General features: G+C 33.4%; 1 protein-coding gene across 1 annotated transcript in view; it reads right to left on the minus strand.

Annotated features, from left to right (window-relative positions):
• The window catches only part of LOC114329545 (uncharacterized), a 368,468-nt gene that overhangs the window by 198,427 nt on the left and 153,707 nt on the right, over positions 1 to 16,334 (minus strand). The window contains exon 3 of the mRNA XM_028278689.2: positions 312 to 362. Within this exon, the coding sequence (XP_028134490.1) occupies positions 312 to 362 (51 nt within the window). The remainder of the gene's footprint in view (positions 1 to 311; positions 363 to 16,334) is intronic.

Here is a 16,334-nt window from a genome sequence, read left to right on the forward strand (position 1 = left end):
CCATTATTAAAAAAATTGCATAAGGAATAGAAGTACTATTATATTGCGCATGGGAACCATCTCTCTTCATGGTGGTATTTTGAACTTTTTGACCATAGCTCTGAAGAAGGCTTTATAAGCCGAAAGCGCTCTGCTAGGAATTATTTATTTTACACACTTAAAAGTACACTTCTCCCAGTTTACCTGTAGTCATAAGTGTTTACAAAAACTATTTCAGTCTTTACATTTAACTAAATGAGTTAGTCATTTTTTAAGGATCAACATTTATCAAAAAAACGTTATGATCCATAAAGAATAAAACAATAACTTACCCCGTGAAATAATAGGCCGATTATGACGAACGTTCGTAGAACCATTGTGCTCTGAAAAAAAAATAAAAACACTATTATTGTACAGGAACTAGAATCGTTGGTAGGGGTCATTTGATCCCTACCCAAATAACCGTCCGTAATAGGATATTAAATACTCTCAATACATTTTATTATTCTTTTTTACTTATCAGAATCTAATTTAACAACACCTTTACAAATGATTCGATTAACAGTTTAACAAGTGCCGCATGTGGGTTTTTGCAGGAACCGCATTCTTGACCGGTTTTATTTTTACACTTTTTTGTTAAGATAGTTTTCTTTGTAATTGACTTGTTAGGAGTGGCTGTTTTAATTTAAGCAACGGGCATGCCATTATCACTATGTATTTGGTCGTCTCGAATATGTTTTAAATAGACGAAGCAACGAAGCACTAAAATGCCCAAAACCTAGGAATTTTGTGCAGTAAGATGAATCGTCATGCAACTTTTTGCATTCAATTCGAGAGAGTGTCAGGCAATTTTGTGAACTAAATTGATCTCCGGCAAAAAATGTTGTGCATGAGAAAATGCATTTTCAAAGTGAATCAGATGGAAAATGAAAAATTTAGAACTCATAAATATTGACGGAAATCAGTTCACTTTTTATATTTGGGGGTTTTGGAGGTCAGTGAACACAAATTTCATGACGGCGATGGGCGATGGTCTCTGAGGTACCTGGTGCCCAAGGTCGAGCTCGTCGCCTGGGACGATCGAATAATTCGCGGAACGATCGAATAATTCCTGAAATGAAGATTGGATCGAAAAACTGAAAAATACAAGGGGTGGAGTAATGGGTCGGATTTTATGTTATTAGATAGGTTCTTAAAAAAATATAAAAGACGTATTTTTTGGTTTCTTATTTGGAAGTGCATTTCTCGAGATATTAAACCGTTTCTGTCCGTAAAAACCGTAAAATGATTTGGTCATTCTTTGTGACTCGGAAGTTGAACTCGGTAAAAATTTAAGTTATCTAGAAAAATACAGTAACAAAAACCAGCTAACTGTAAATGTTGGCAAAACCAAATTCTTCCATTTGCCCGAGGCGGTCAAATTGGCAATAAAGGCGTTAAGTTCCTATATAAGAATGAAAAAATAGAAGTTGTTAACAAATTTGTATATCTTGGAGTCACCCTAACCACAACATCACTTTTTAAAGCAATGGCCGATACAACAGTGGAAAGAGCAAAACACGCAATTGGTAACGTGATAGGTTTAATGGCTAAAACCAAAATGAATTCTTGGACATCTCGTGTGCAACTTTTCGATTCGCTAGTTCAAAGCCTTGTTATGAACTGTGTGCCCGTTTGGGGAATGAGATATGCTGACCAGTTAGAAAGAATACAAATAACTTTCTTTAAAAAACTTTTACATCTCAGTATCAATACACCTGATTATGCTGTTAGGTTGGAGACAGGAAGAGTAAAAATTTCTTTTACTATTTTCAAGCTAACTTTAAATTGGCTTATCAAGCTATCGCAAATGCATGATTTAAGACTTCCTCTTATTTGTTTTCTGCGTCAGCTTCAAATTTCTTCAGCAAATAATTCAATAAATACGAACAGATACAACTGGGTTTCACAGTTTAAGCAATATTTTCAAATATTAGATTATGAATTTTCTTGGGATGAAAACATCTCTGATTGGCTATTAAAAAACAAGAAAAGCATGTTAAAAAAGTATATGGATATGCTTCATCAAGAAGACATTCAAGCAGTCTCCATGTCAACATTCTCAACTATTTACAAACATTTATCCGTAGATACCCCAGTACAGAAATATCTGGAATTTCAAATTCCCATAAAATACATTCGTGCCATGGCGCAACTTCGAACATCTAATCGCCATGTGTTAAAATTTACCTATAATGGTATAACATATCATATACGACCATCTGAAATCTGTACTATTTGTAACACAAACAAGTTGGAAACTCTTGAACATTTACTGTTTGAATGTCCCATTTACAGTTCAATGAAACCGGTTAATATGGCCCCCCTTAATAATTGCACCGACCTTATTGGTTGTCTTAATAATGTAACTATAATATCTCTGAAAGCAATTTCAATATATATTTGGAATATCATAAAACTTAGATCTTTTGTTTTAAATGAATAAGCTTCAGTTTCTCCTTCATTGGTGTTTATTTAAGAAAACAAGTCTCCATTTCAGTTAGTAATAGCGATTAACTTTTGTTTAAATTTGTTAATAGTTACTTATGTTCTAGACTAGTTGTTAGTTATATTCTGTACTTCAGTTTCTCCTTCATTGGTGTTTATTAAAAAAACCAAGTTCTCCATTTCAGTTAGTGATAGCGCTTAACTTTTGTTTAAATTTGTTAATAGTTATTTATGTTCTAGACTAGTTGTTAGTTATATTCTGTACTTACTAAACTCATTGTTATAAAACTGTAGTTTTTAAAAACAATAAATGTCTATCTATCTATCTATCTATCTATATTAAACCGTTTCTATAATTTACCTATGGTATCACGAAAAACTAGTTTTTTCCGATTATAGCGCTATCTATCCACAATTCTAAAAAATGTCTCGAATAAAAGTTGCTTACTTTTACGTAAGCAATCCAAATCTGCAATAAGAAATAGGGTTTCGATTTAAGATTTTAAAGTTACCCCACCTCCAGAGGTGGAGTGGGGTGGTCGTGTTTAGTGTCATTCAATAGACTTTTGAAAAATATTGAACACGCATTTTTCAATTTTTCGATCCAATCTTTATTTCGCTATTAATTCGATCGTCCCGCGAATTATTCGGTCGTCCCAGGCGACGAGTTCCACCCTGGGCACCAGGTACCTCGGTGACCATCGCCGTCATGAAATTCATGTTCAGTGGTCTCCAAAACTGCCAAGTATAAAAATTTAACTCATTTCCGTCAATATTTCCTAAGTCCTAAATTTTTTATTTTCCATCTTTTCGAGATGCACTTTAAAAATGCTTTTTTTAATGCACAAAAATTTTTCCCGAAGATCAATTTAGTTCACAAAATTGCCTGACCCTCTCACAAATCGAATTAAAAAGTTGCATGACGATTCATCTTACTGCACAAAATTCTTAGGTTTAATGCTACGTTGTCTCGTCTAAAAAATATCTTATGCAGTTGATGCGCTAATTCTGATGAAAAGGGTACCCCCGTTAAGATAGGCAAAATGCCCTCACTCTCAGAATTCAATTTTTTTTAATTTTTTTATGTTCTGTGCAATTAAAAAATGAGATAACGCGGATTTTTAGCTCGCCACCCCCCTTACCCCTCCCCCCACAGCCAAAAACGTAGATTTTTAGATTTAATTTTTTTAGTTGGGTTGCAATTGATCTAAAAATTTCAAAAAATTCACACGTGTAGTTGAGGCTTTTACAAAATATGTCAATTTTTTATGAACCCTTAGGTCAAGTGTACATAACCTCAATTTTTTTTTTTAATTTTAAAACCTATAACTTTTTTTTGGAAGGGGCTGCAGGTCCAATTTTTTTAATTTTGTGTATTTTATCAAAAGCTATCTCCCTGATTTTTTTCAGATTTTTCCGTCAGGTGCGCCATATTGAAAAATCCGGAAAACTGTTTTTTTAGGGGGTTTTTGGGGATTTTCTCCATTTTATAGACTGCAACATAGATCAACTCAAGGTTTTGTTAATAGATTATGTATACTTTGAAACAACTGAGTATATTAGTATATTCAAAAATTGGGCAAAACACTTTTAAACCCCCCAAAAACCATGTTTGTTTAAAGTTTTGTAAGGATTTTTGCGGGTCTAATTATTTTTTTTTTGTGGTCGATAAAGCCTGAATATTTTTTTTTATTTTTTTACGTTCTATATGATTTTAAAAAATTAGGACTCAACGCAATTTTAGCCCACTTCCCCTATTCCCCTTCCCCCACAGCCAAAAATGTCAATTTTTCGATTTTATTTTTTTAAAGTTGCAATTAAATTATAAATGTTGTTCTGAAGATATTTCTTTGTGACATTTTTGTATTTAACTATTCTAAATGGGAAATAAGCCACAATCTAACTAAAAAATGATTTTATTTTCCATCTGTAATGCGATAGAGAGAATTCGATAATCTGTGACGCACTGAAAAAATGGTTTGGGACGATCTATATAAATAAGTCAGATTAAATTAAATTATTAGAAGATTTTTTACCAAGCAACATTTTTGTTTAATTTATTAATATTTTGTATTTTGATAACGACGTCCGTGGCGGACATCGAAACGTTAATAAAATCATTTTTTAATTAAATTGTGACTTATTTCGGATTTAGAATAGTTAGTAATGATTAAATTATAAATTATAAAAAATTCACACGCACAGCTGAGGCTTTTAGAGAATATCTATTTTTATGGACCCGAAGGTCGAGTGTACATATTATAACCTCATTTTTTTTTGTTTTTTAATAGGTACGTATAACTTTTTTTGGCGATGGCTGCTAATTTTTTTTGTGTTTTGTGTATTTTACAAACCATCTACGTTTGGCTCATAATGCAAATAGTCCCCGCTGTATGTTTGTCCCGTTAGGTAAATTATTCCGATTAATTGTTTGCACAAACTTACTCAAAAACAGGTCCTTATAACAAATCCACAAGGTGCCAGGTAGTACCGCGGTAGGAAAATTGTTTAAACATTTTTTAAACGAATTCAAAAAATTACTTCAAAAATTTTTCACTTCGGACAAATTTGTTTTAGATTCTCTGGATCAAGCTGAGCAAAAAAGGTATCTTGTGATTTTTCTATAAAATTGACTGTTGTCGAGTTACATGCAATTTCAAATTTGAAAAACGCGAAAATGGCCGTTTTCAAGGCTTAATAACTCGATTAAAAATTATTATTATGAAAGTCATTATTGTGAAAGTCAAGTGACCAACTCAAATCTTAAAGCCCCCCTGCAATAGCCTAAAGAAATTTTTGTCATTATTTTATTACTAACTATTATTTTTAATAATTAAAAATGAGCGATAAGCATGTATTGAAGCGGCCGTCCGCGAGAGAGCGAGATGTACATTATTCATTGGACGTTTTAAAAAAATATTGAATGGAAGTCAAAAATACGTTTTAAAAAAATAAAAAAGGAATTTTGAGGTTATATTGTACACTCGACCTACACGGGTCTATAAAAAATAATATGTTTTGTAGAAGCCTCATAAAATTTTTAAATTAATTGCAACTTTAAACAAAAAAAAAATAGAAAAATTGACGTTTTTGTGGGGTCAGGGGGAGGGGGTGGTGGGCTAAAAATGCGATTAGTCTTATTTTTTAATCCCATATAACGTAAAAAAATGAAAAAAAAAATTCAGGCTGTATCGATCTCAAAAAATATCATTAAGCCCGCAAAAACCCTTACATAACTTAAAAAAACATGGTTTTTGGGGGGTTTAAAGGTGTTATGCCCAATTTTTGATAATCCTTAAATACTCATTTATTTCAAATTATATATAATCTATTAACAAAACCTTGAGTTGATTTATGTTGCAGTCTGTAAATGGAGAAAATCCCTAAAAACCCCCTAAAAAAACAGTTTTCGGGATTTTCAAGATGGCGCACCTGAGGGAAAAATCTGAAAAAAATCAGAGAGATAGATTTTGATAAAATACACAAAATGCACAAAATACATTAAATTGTGGCTTATTTCCCATTTAGAATAGTTAATTACAAAAGTGCCACAAAGAAATAGCTTCAGAACAACATTTATATTTTAATTGCAAACCAACTTAAAAAAAAATAAAATGGAAAAATTGACATTTTTGGCTGTGGGGGAGGGGGAATAGGGGAAGTGGGCTAAAATTGCGTTGAGTCCTAAATTTTTAAAATCATATAGAACGTAAAAAAATAAAAAAAAATATTCAGGCTGTATCGACCTCAAAAAAAAATTAGACCCGCAAAAATCCTTACAAAACTTTAAACAAACATGGTTTTTGGGGGGTTTAAAAGTGTTTCGCCCAATTTTTGAATATACTAATATACTCAGTTATTTCAAGTTATACATAATCTATTAACAAAACCTTGAGTTGATCAATGTTGCAGTCTATAAAATGGAGAAAACCCCCTAAAAAAACAGTTTTCCGGATTTTTTAAGATGGCGCACCTGACGGAAAAATCTGAAAAAAATCAGGGAGATAGCTTTTGATAAAATATACAAAAATCAAAAAAAATTGGACCTGCAACCCCCACCAAAAAAAAGTTATAGGTTTTAAAACGATAAAAAAAAAATTTGAGGCTATGTACACTCGACCTAAGGATCCATAAAAAATGGACATGTTTTGTAAAAGCCTCAGCTACACGTGTGAATTTTTTGAAATTTTTAAATCAATTGCAACCCAACTAAAAAAAATTAAATCTAAAAATCTACGTTTTTGGCTGTGGGGGAGGGGTAAGGGGGTGGCGAGCTAAAAATCCGTGTTATCTCATTTTTTAATTGCACAGAACGTAAAAAAAATTAAAAAAATTTAATTCTGAGAGTGAGGGCATTTTGCCTATCTTAACGGGGGGTACCCTTTCCATCAGAGTCAATTTTTCTATCTTTTTTGGCCATCTATTTTCAGGCATTCTCTGTAGTTCTTTTAGATCCCATTGTGTCTATTTAATCTAGATCAAGTCCCGTTTTGCTTTGAATATCTTGATTCCTCACCCGATCAAGACTAGTGAGCCGCCAATATCGTCTCTGTTGTTGATCTCTATAGCTTTAATTTTGATTTGTTTCTTTGTTTGATTTGATTTGTTGTTTATTTTATAAATTTTTTTTTTATTAAAGTTATACTTGTTTAGGCACGAGGGTGAATTTTTATTTTTCTGGGCGCATGCGCACACAGACAGTATGGTATTAGTCGCTCCATCTTTTAAGTTATGTAGCGCAAATAAAGTGTGCGTGAAAAGAATATATTATTAGTGTTTTTAGTAAATATATTTATTATAATTTTTGTGTCTGTGGATTTGTCTTCCTCGTAATAAGTATTATTGAAAATGCTTAATTTCAATTAGTCTATCTGTCACCGTGATTGTAATTATATCCGAGAAATGATCGTTTGTATACAGAACGGTGGTAGCTCATCGGTAGAGCATTCGCCTACGGATCGAGAGGTCCCCGTTCAAATCCGGACAAAGTCATATCCTTTTTTTTTATTTTTGGTATTCTTTTAGTTCTTTCTAAAATTAGTTGAATGTTTAAATACAATACAAAAAAACTGTTTAAAATAGATATATTGATTTCGTTGAAATCATAATATGAAGTTAGATTATATTATAATAGAAGTATAACTTCTTACGTGCGTAGAAAGTACACACACATTCTTTTTCTTTTTGTTATTTTAGTACTTAACAATGGTGCCTATAACTGTATAGTATAGTGACTGATTTTCTTGGCTAATCCTGGAATGTATTTGTTTGATTTTTAATTCAGACTAATAATTAATGATTTTGATGTTATTTGGACTCCCAAACATTTTAAGGTTTCAGTTGATTTTATAGTTCCCACTTCAATTTTTAGACTTTATGGTTTCTCCTGTCACTAATTACTTGGTATTTGCTATATTATTTGTCAGACCCACTTGGTGCACTCCCCTTTCAGTTTTCTAAGGACATAGTCTATATCAGTCTCATTTTCAGCTAGATTGGTTTGGTCTTTAGTGAAGACAATCGTGTTTAATCTCTCCTCTTCGATTAGAATCCCATATTGAAGCCCTTTCTTCTCCATACTGAGAGCGCCTGATTCAGATATATTTGAAGGTTGTAAATGCTCTGCAGCAGCCTTTAGAAATTTCTCCTCTTTATTCATGTTCATATTCATTTATACCTCGTCCAATTTACTTACCGTTGCACGTCATCCGCGCCATAGCCTGTGACACGATACCAACACGAAATATCTAGGCGGTAGGTGTGTTCCCCTTTAGAATCATTTTGATTCTAAAAAAGAACACACCCACCGCCTAAATATTTCGTGTTGGTATCTTGTCACAGGCTATGGCGCGGATGACGTGCAACGGTAAGTAAAATGGACGAGGTATAATTTATTCCTTGTTTTTCTATTGCTACACAGAATATTGAAAGTTATACAATATAGTAGGTATACCTTGTCAGATCTATTAAGACTATGGGAGTTAAAAGTTTGAGGGCCAATCTTTTCTTAATAACCTAATTTAGAGAGAATTCTTACATATTCATTCATTAAGATACATCTCTCATCTCTCTTATCAATTTTATTTTTAATTATTTTTTCTATCTTGTTTTTTTTGTAGACGTTATTAATATTTATGTTAATGTTTTGTCCACTCATGGATATGGTGTAAATTTAAACCATTTCCATAAACCATATCCATATCTACCAAAACTATCAAAATATTTTTATAGTTATTTTATATTAATTATAGGGAGTTATAGGAAGTATAGTTAGAGTATATTTATGGGAAGTTATTTTAACTTATTTATGTTTATTAATTAGGGCTTTATTATACAAATTTGATAAGTGTCTTACTTGGCCTCGATCTTGTAGATACATAACCATTTTTTGAGTTGGAAAGTTGTGAGTGGGGTAATATTAACCTCGGATTGATGTTAAGTTATGATTTTTGATATTTATGAATTATGTGTTTATATATTAGAGTATAACTGTAGGTGATGTGACCCTGACCTTTTATGTATGCGTAGATATGGCCATATTCGTGTTGCTGAGTTTTTATTTTAGTATTGGTAGTGGTTCTGCTATGAAACAACAAACAAAAGGAAGTATCGCCTATTAAAACGAGAAAACGACAACACCCAAGACATGTTCCACGAGGAAATAAATATAGACTGTTAAAAGTGCTTTTGTCGGAAAATACTGGAGTTAAACGCAGCCCAGAAAGGGGATTAATATCTAGTATGAGAAACTTTAGGAAACTGTTCGGTTGAAGTTCCATTCAACTATTCCAAGCATCAGCTTTCAGGTCATAATTGCGTTTAAAATAGATAGCCTGCATAACGCAGTAGCATATCACGAAAAAAAAGTAATTTGATATTTAAAAACCCAGACAATTTAACTAAGAGGTTAATGTAAGAAAAGAAAACAAAAAAAGAGCAAAAAACCAAATAAAACATGAACAGATAGAACAAAACATTAAGAAAAACGGAGGATAGACGACTGAAGAAACGAGAGCAGTGAGTGTAGATTGGAAAACTGGAATATATCGATAAACATCAAACAGTAAAATAAAGAGTCCGATACTAATTTGCATAAGGAATTATGCAAAGAAAAAGAGATTTATTAAGAACTTGCAAGGAAAACAAATGTCGAATAAATTTGAATATTTATAATGCACTTACATTAGCAATCTGTTATCTTATTCAGACAAATCTATATTTAGTATATTAATTATATTAACGAATATAAGGAAAATATTTAAAAATCTTTCTCCTCACACAAACAAACAAACACACACACCCACACAATGTCGAGGAATTACATAAAATCGTGAAAAATTTAATGAAACTGATAAGTTCATCATTAGTAATATATTATGTACCAAGTTAAGGACTAAAAATATACTTTAAAATAGGTATTCTTAAAAAGAAATAACAAAATTACAAAAGCTTCTTTTATAAGTTACTCCCCCGCAATATGCTCTCTCGGCCCATTAATGTCGCTTTTATATTTACTTATTAAAAATTGTTGTAAAGATTTCATTTCTTGTACTAAAGTTAATCTTTTATCTTTTTATAGAATATTTGAAAACAAATTTTTTTATATCAGAAGTATTCAAGTTATTCTAAATAAAAAATACTCCACTGTTGCGATGTCCTTGATCTTTACTTATTAAACTGTTTTATTTGCAAATTCTTTCTCTTGTAGGATAATGGAAAACAATAATCCACTGTTGCAATGTCTTTGATCTTTGCTTTTTAAACAATGTTTTATTTGCAAATTCTTTCTCTTGTAGAATATTCGAAAAAAATGATTTTTTTTTAGAGAATAAATGATCAGTTACAGATTTTACGGAAGTTTAAAAATGTTGACTAAGAGCGGACTTTAATATACCTACTATATACCGGGCGGTGAATCGTAAAATGGGCCATATAGTGTAGGAAGCACAGATTGCACCTTGCAAAATAGACACAAGTCCTGTTTTATTTTTTTTTTCTGGTATATCAAGGGGGGCTTATTATGAGACTAATTTTTCCTAAAAAATTTCGCCCCGGAACCCCTTTTCACCCCTTTAAAGGGAGTAATTTGTGGTTTTTGCGGAACGTAGCCCTTCCTTCACCTTTTGCAAAAAATTTTTTTTATAGAAATATGAAGAGGACTATATTTTCTACGATTTATTTCCCAACAGCATATGTCTATCACCCACCGTTTAGTGGGGGTGGGGCCCCAAAGTTGACAAGTTTTAAAAAAAAGATGTTTTTAAAAAAAAGGTTTTTCCCTAACTGTAATGGAAATTAAAAAAAATCCTGCGGCAATTATTCAACAATAAGTGACTGATTTTTGGTATAGGTTTCACTTAAGGGTAATTGCCCTTTTTTTAATGTTTTTAATTAGAGGGTGTTACCTTTTAAAAAACCTCTTTTCATACGATCTGAACCGTTTATGCTAGAGTAAAAAGACTTTCATCGATTACCCATGTACTGGTGGTATTTACAAATTTGTATAATGCACCCCCATTTTTTCCCCGGAACCACCCCAAAAAAAGAAGAATTAATAAAGACAGTGATTTTCTTGGAATCCTTCACACACAATGCCCTTTATTAACATACTTTATATATCATTTTGTGCACGTTATTATTACCCATGCACGGGCACCAAAAGCGGTTTCCTAGTGCCCCCCTATACCTAAAAAAAATAAAATGGGGGGTTGAAAAGAAAATTGTTTTTTCGCTTTTTGATTCATATGGGCATATGCTGCATCATTAGTGTTTTTCAAAAAATATATGGTTATTGAAACATCCCTGCGGAAACCACACCTATCCTTGAAAATATACTGCAGAAACTACCCCTATCCCTTGGCGAGCATGTTTTTACGATTTTTTCATTACCTATGCATTCTTTTTATACAAAACTTTTACAAGGTTAAAGACCACTATTTACTCTAAAAATTAGGTCCCATTCATTTTTTTCGTCTAAGCAACCGTTACGGTACAGTGGCGCCGTAAACCTCAAATATGCTTTGGCGGGCTCCAGTTTTTGTTCTTTTTTGTCACCTCTTCGTTTTATTAATAAAGTACTTATGCAAAATAAAACAACAGAGTGTAACCTACAAATTATGACCTATGCACATTTTACATTCTTTGCGCCCCAAAGCCACAGTGGTGGCCCAAAATCAATTTTTGCATATTTTCGCCACCTAAACACATTTTATTGCAATTAATGCTACCTTTGTAGCACAATATTCACTGTTACTTGGTCGCTAAGCAGTGGTGGATCCAGGAAGGGGTGATGGGGGCGGTCACCCCCCCCCCCCACTCAAACCAAGAGATCTTATATTTAAAGATTATAAAATTATTCATTTATTTTTATAGAAATACTTATATTATATTATTATTTTTATAAGAATGGCGTACTTTTTATGCTTTAGCGACAGTGGGGATCCAGCATCGTTAAGAGGGGGGTGTCAATTGGCTAAATTTTTATAAAAATAAATGAATATTTTTATAATTTTTAAATATATTATCACTTGGTTTGAGAGGGGGGTGATCGCCCCCATCACCCCTCCCTGGATACGCCACTGCTTAGTGACCATTAAGGATAAATATTGTGCTATTAAGGTAGCATTAATGCAATAAAATGCGTGTAGGTGCCGAAAATATGCAAAAATTGATTTTGGGCCACCACTGTGTCTTTGGGGCGCAAAGAATGTAAAATGTGCCTAGGTCATAATTTGTAGGTTACACTTTGTTGTTTTATTTTACATAAGTACTTTATTAATAAAACTAACAGGTAACGAAAAAAAAAAACAAAAACTCGAGCCCGCCAAAGCATATCTGAGGTTTACGGCGCCACTGTGCCGTAACGGTTGCTTATACGAAAAAAATGAATAGGACCTAATTTTTAGACTAAATAGTGGTCTTTCCCCTTGTAAAAGTTTTTGTTTAAAAAGAATGCATAGGTAATGAGAAAATCGTAAAAACATGCTCGCCAAGGGATAGGGGTAGTTTCTGCAGTATATTTTCAAGGATAGGGGTGGTTTGCGCAGGGATGTTGCAATAACCATATATATTTTTGAAAAACACTATCGATGAAGCATATGCCCATATGGATTAAAAAGCAAAAAAAAATAATTTTTTTCGACCCCCCATTTTATTTATGTTTTTTTTGCTACAGGGGTTGCACCAGGAAATCGCTTTTGGTGTCCATGCATGGGTAATAATAACGTGCACAAAGTTATATATAAAGTATATTAATAAAGGGCATTTTGTGTCAACGGTTTCTTCGGTAATTCTTCTTTTTTTTGGGGTGGTTCCGGGGAAAAAATGGGGGTGAATTATACAAATATCTAAATAGCACCATTACATGGGTAATCGCTGAAAGTCTTTTTACTCTAGCATAAACGGTTCAGATGGTATAAAAAGGGGTTTTTTAAAAGGTAACACCCTGTAATTAAAAAAATTTAAAAAAGGGCAATTACCCTTAAGTAAAACCTATACCAAAAAATCAGTCACTTATTTATGAATAATTGCTGCAGGATTTCTTCTTAATTTCCATTACTGTTAGGGAAAAATATTTTTTTAAAACATCTTTTTTAAAAACTTGTCAAGTTTGGGGCCCCACCCCCACTAAACGGTGGGTGTTAGACATACGCTGTTTGGAAAATAAATCGTAGAAAATATAGTTCTCTTCATATTTCTAAAAAATAATTTTTTTTGCAAAAGGTACAGGAAGGGCTACGTTTCGCAAAACCACAAATTACCCCCTTTAAATGGTGAAAAGGGGGGTTCCGGGGCCAAATTTTTTAAGAAAAAATAAGTCTCATAATAAGCACCTCTGCAACCTCTGTTTCCTACACTACTATGGAAACTTAATCAAAAACTTTAAACTATACTGCAGAATATGTAGAAGGAGCATGAGCTTGTTCACAACGAAGTTGTCCCCTCATATTGGGTCCATATTGGCTCCCCCTAACGCTGGTAATTACATTTGCGACTTGCCTACAGCCTTCAACTAATCGACATACCTAATATTATTGTTTTGTACTGTGTATGCCTGTCCAGTCTCGAATATTTTTGGGCCATGCCATGACAAAGGATGCTGCACCGGCCTTCTGTAAAAACATGCCGTAGGCACAGTATATAGAGGTTCCACAGTAAAATCACTCCTCTGTCGGCGCTTTGATCTCAAGAAGTAATAACGGCAGTACGCAATTGGTAATTCACCAGTGGTAGATGCGGGTTTTCCTGTTAAAATCCGTACGTTTCTATGCGACTAGCAATGCGAGAGTGGGGCAAAAGCGACTGGGAACATTGCGCGGTCGCCATGCGCGACTACAGATTTTACTACCAATTTTTCGGAGAGTGGTTCTACTGTCCCTCTTTATACTGTGCCGTAGGTACGTTGAGTCCGCGAGTCTTTACCCGTGCGTCATTAATACCTGGCGAGATAAAACACATACTTTTTATCTTGCATCATTCTCTTCCATGCATGAAACTCATGACAAACCAGCTGCCGTTTGTTATTAAGTAACAACACATGTTATTTTTATGAACCATCTAGACTCAGTGCATTGAAAAGAGGTAGGTACAAAAAAAAGACGATTCGGTATGTTTTCATATTTTAAGCACAATTTGTTTGACGTTTCTGATTTGTTTAATTTTGTGGCTGTCAGTCAGTTGAACTTTTTGCGGTTTTTGTCGAATTTTTGCGTTTTGAAGTTTCTTTATATTATACAAACAGTTGTTTTCACAACTAATTTTATATTGGGCTTTGAAATTTTAAGGTAAATAATTATATTTAGGCAATTAATATTTAAAACATATAAAGCTAACGTCACTCACACAGTAAAGAAATGACTGTGTTTAGATTTCCGTCAAAGTGAATAAAATAACAAAAATAAAATATGTTATTGGATTTTTTTTATAAATTGTTTATTTATTTATTAATCAATAATAATAAAAGAATTTATTAAGCCACTTCAAATGTAGCTGTAATTCTGCGCAAAAATTTTGAAGCAAAACTTACATTTGACATTCTATATATTTGATAACGTCAAATTTTATAATAAAACCCGTAATCGGAACAGTAGCCACTTTCTGTCAGTTGTTGTTGCGTGAAATAGATTTCCGACTTATTTCGTATGCTTTAAGTGATGACGCACGGGTAGTCTCGCGGACTCAACTGTATATAAGTTTTCTTATTGTAATTGTTTTAAATAATTGATGAACCGCATTGGCACTACATATTTTACATAGCTTCGTTCATCTGCATCGCTTTCCAGGTTATTTGGAGCATTATCAGGATCTTGATCCCGGTACCATGTAACAACACTGACTCAATAAAGCATTTGATCATTTTTTGACGTAATTTGCTTATTTTAACGGTGGATTTTACTATTTTGTATCGGGGTTGTTTTAGCACCCCTTGCCCAGCAATGAGCTGTTCGAAACCAGAAGGCTGTGATTTTTGTTTTGTTTACCATAGCAATATCATAGGAAATAGAAGTGTTCTTTCCCGTTGCCTTCACTATTTTGAGTTTAGCCGCCTCTAACATTCAGGGCAGACTCTGCCTTCAGCCGTCCACTCTAGAACAGACGTTGCGTGGCAGTTAGGGATTGCAGTCCAGCAGCATTTTCAATCCAGCTGGATTTTTGCAAGATTGGCCTGAATCACGATTTTAATGTTTTTTTTGTCTGTATTTTAAATTTTTAAATTTCTAAATTTTTAAACATGAATTATTTAGTTTGTTGGAAGTGAGACCTTGAAAAACATAGGCCTAACCTACTTCGCACATAACTTCACAAATAGCCGGTTGCGGAGAAAGCCCTTCCGGCCTCTGTGCTGGTAGGTTTTAAAGTCATAAAATGGTCATAGACCATTGAAAAATGATCGCCTTCCACTCCTTTGGCCTCATAAACTGCCATTTCTTTTTCCAAAATCATTTCGTAATCTTTTTGAGAACCATTTTTTTTGGTTATAAAAGTTTTCTTTTTCTCGTGTCAATTCAATCTAAGTTCTTTTTCCAAAGTAAAATTCACGGACTCCGGATTAGTTGGCCCATGTTCTTTCATTGCGTTCTTTTTCGGCATGGGAAATAACCAAGATTGTTTAGTCCTTCGTCATACTTTTTTGATTTTGTAAGTATATTAATGTACCTTTAACTTCAGAGAGATACTGTTCCGCGATTACGTTGCGTAGTGCTTCCGATGGATTGGCATTAAGGCTAGAGCCCTGGCTATTTAGTTTGTCTAAGGAAAATGTCATGGTTGCGTCGGCCGTTATCAAAGTGGACTCTCTTCTGCAAAGATCTTCTACAGTTAGTTTTACCGGTTAGAGAGTGGCCATCAACTCGTTGATTATTGAACACTCGCGAGCAGAGAATTTTATTGCAGAATCAATCTCTATCAACGCTTCATCGATGCAAACTTTTAGGCTGTAGAAACTTTCCAGCATACTGAGCTACTCTTAGGGGGATATAATGGCAAGTTGCCGACCCACGGCTTTGCATAAAGAGGCTAATGAAGACATTCAGTAACTTATTTCGAATTTGACACGTTTGCGGATCCGCGCTGCTGGATTCAGCCCGGTTTGCTGGATCCAGCATGTAAAAAAGGCGCTGGATCCAGCTGGATTGCTGGAGGCTGGATCCAGCTATTTCAATCTCTAGTGGCAGTCCTTACCCAAGTAGCACGGAACGGGTTTTTTTTTAAATCTTTTAAGGATGCTTTAAAACTGTAGAATAAAACTTAAATTAAACCATTTGGTTTTTAAGTAAACCTTAAGGTAGCAATAAAACCGCTTTTAGCATAAAAGGGCCCACTCTGAAAGAGGTCAATAAAACCGAAAATAAAAACCTTAAAACTTTGTT

This window comes from Diabrotica virgifera, chromosome 1, assembly GCF_917563875.1.
Source record: "Diabrotica virgifera virgifera chromosome 1, PGI_DIABVI_V3a".
Lineage (NCBI taxonomy): Eukaryota > Metazoa > Arthropoda > Insecta > Coleoptera > Chrysomelidae > Diabrotica > Diabrotica virgifera.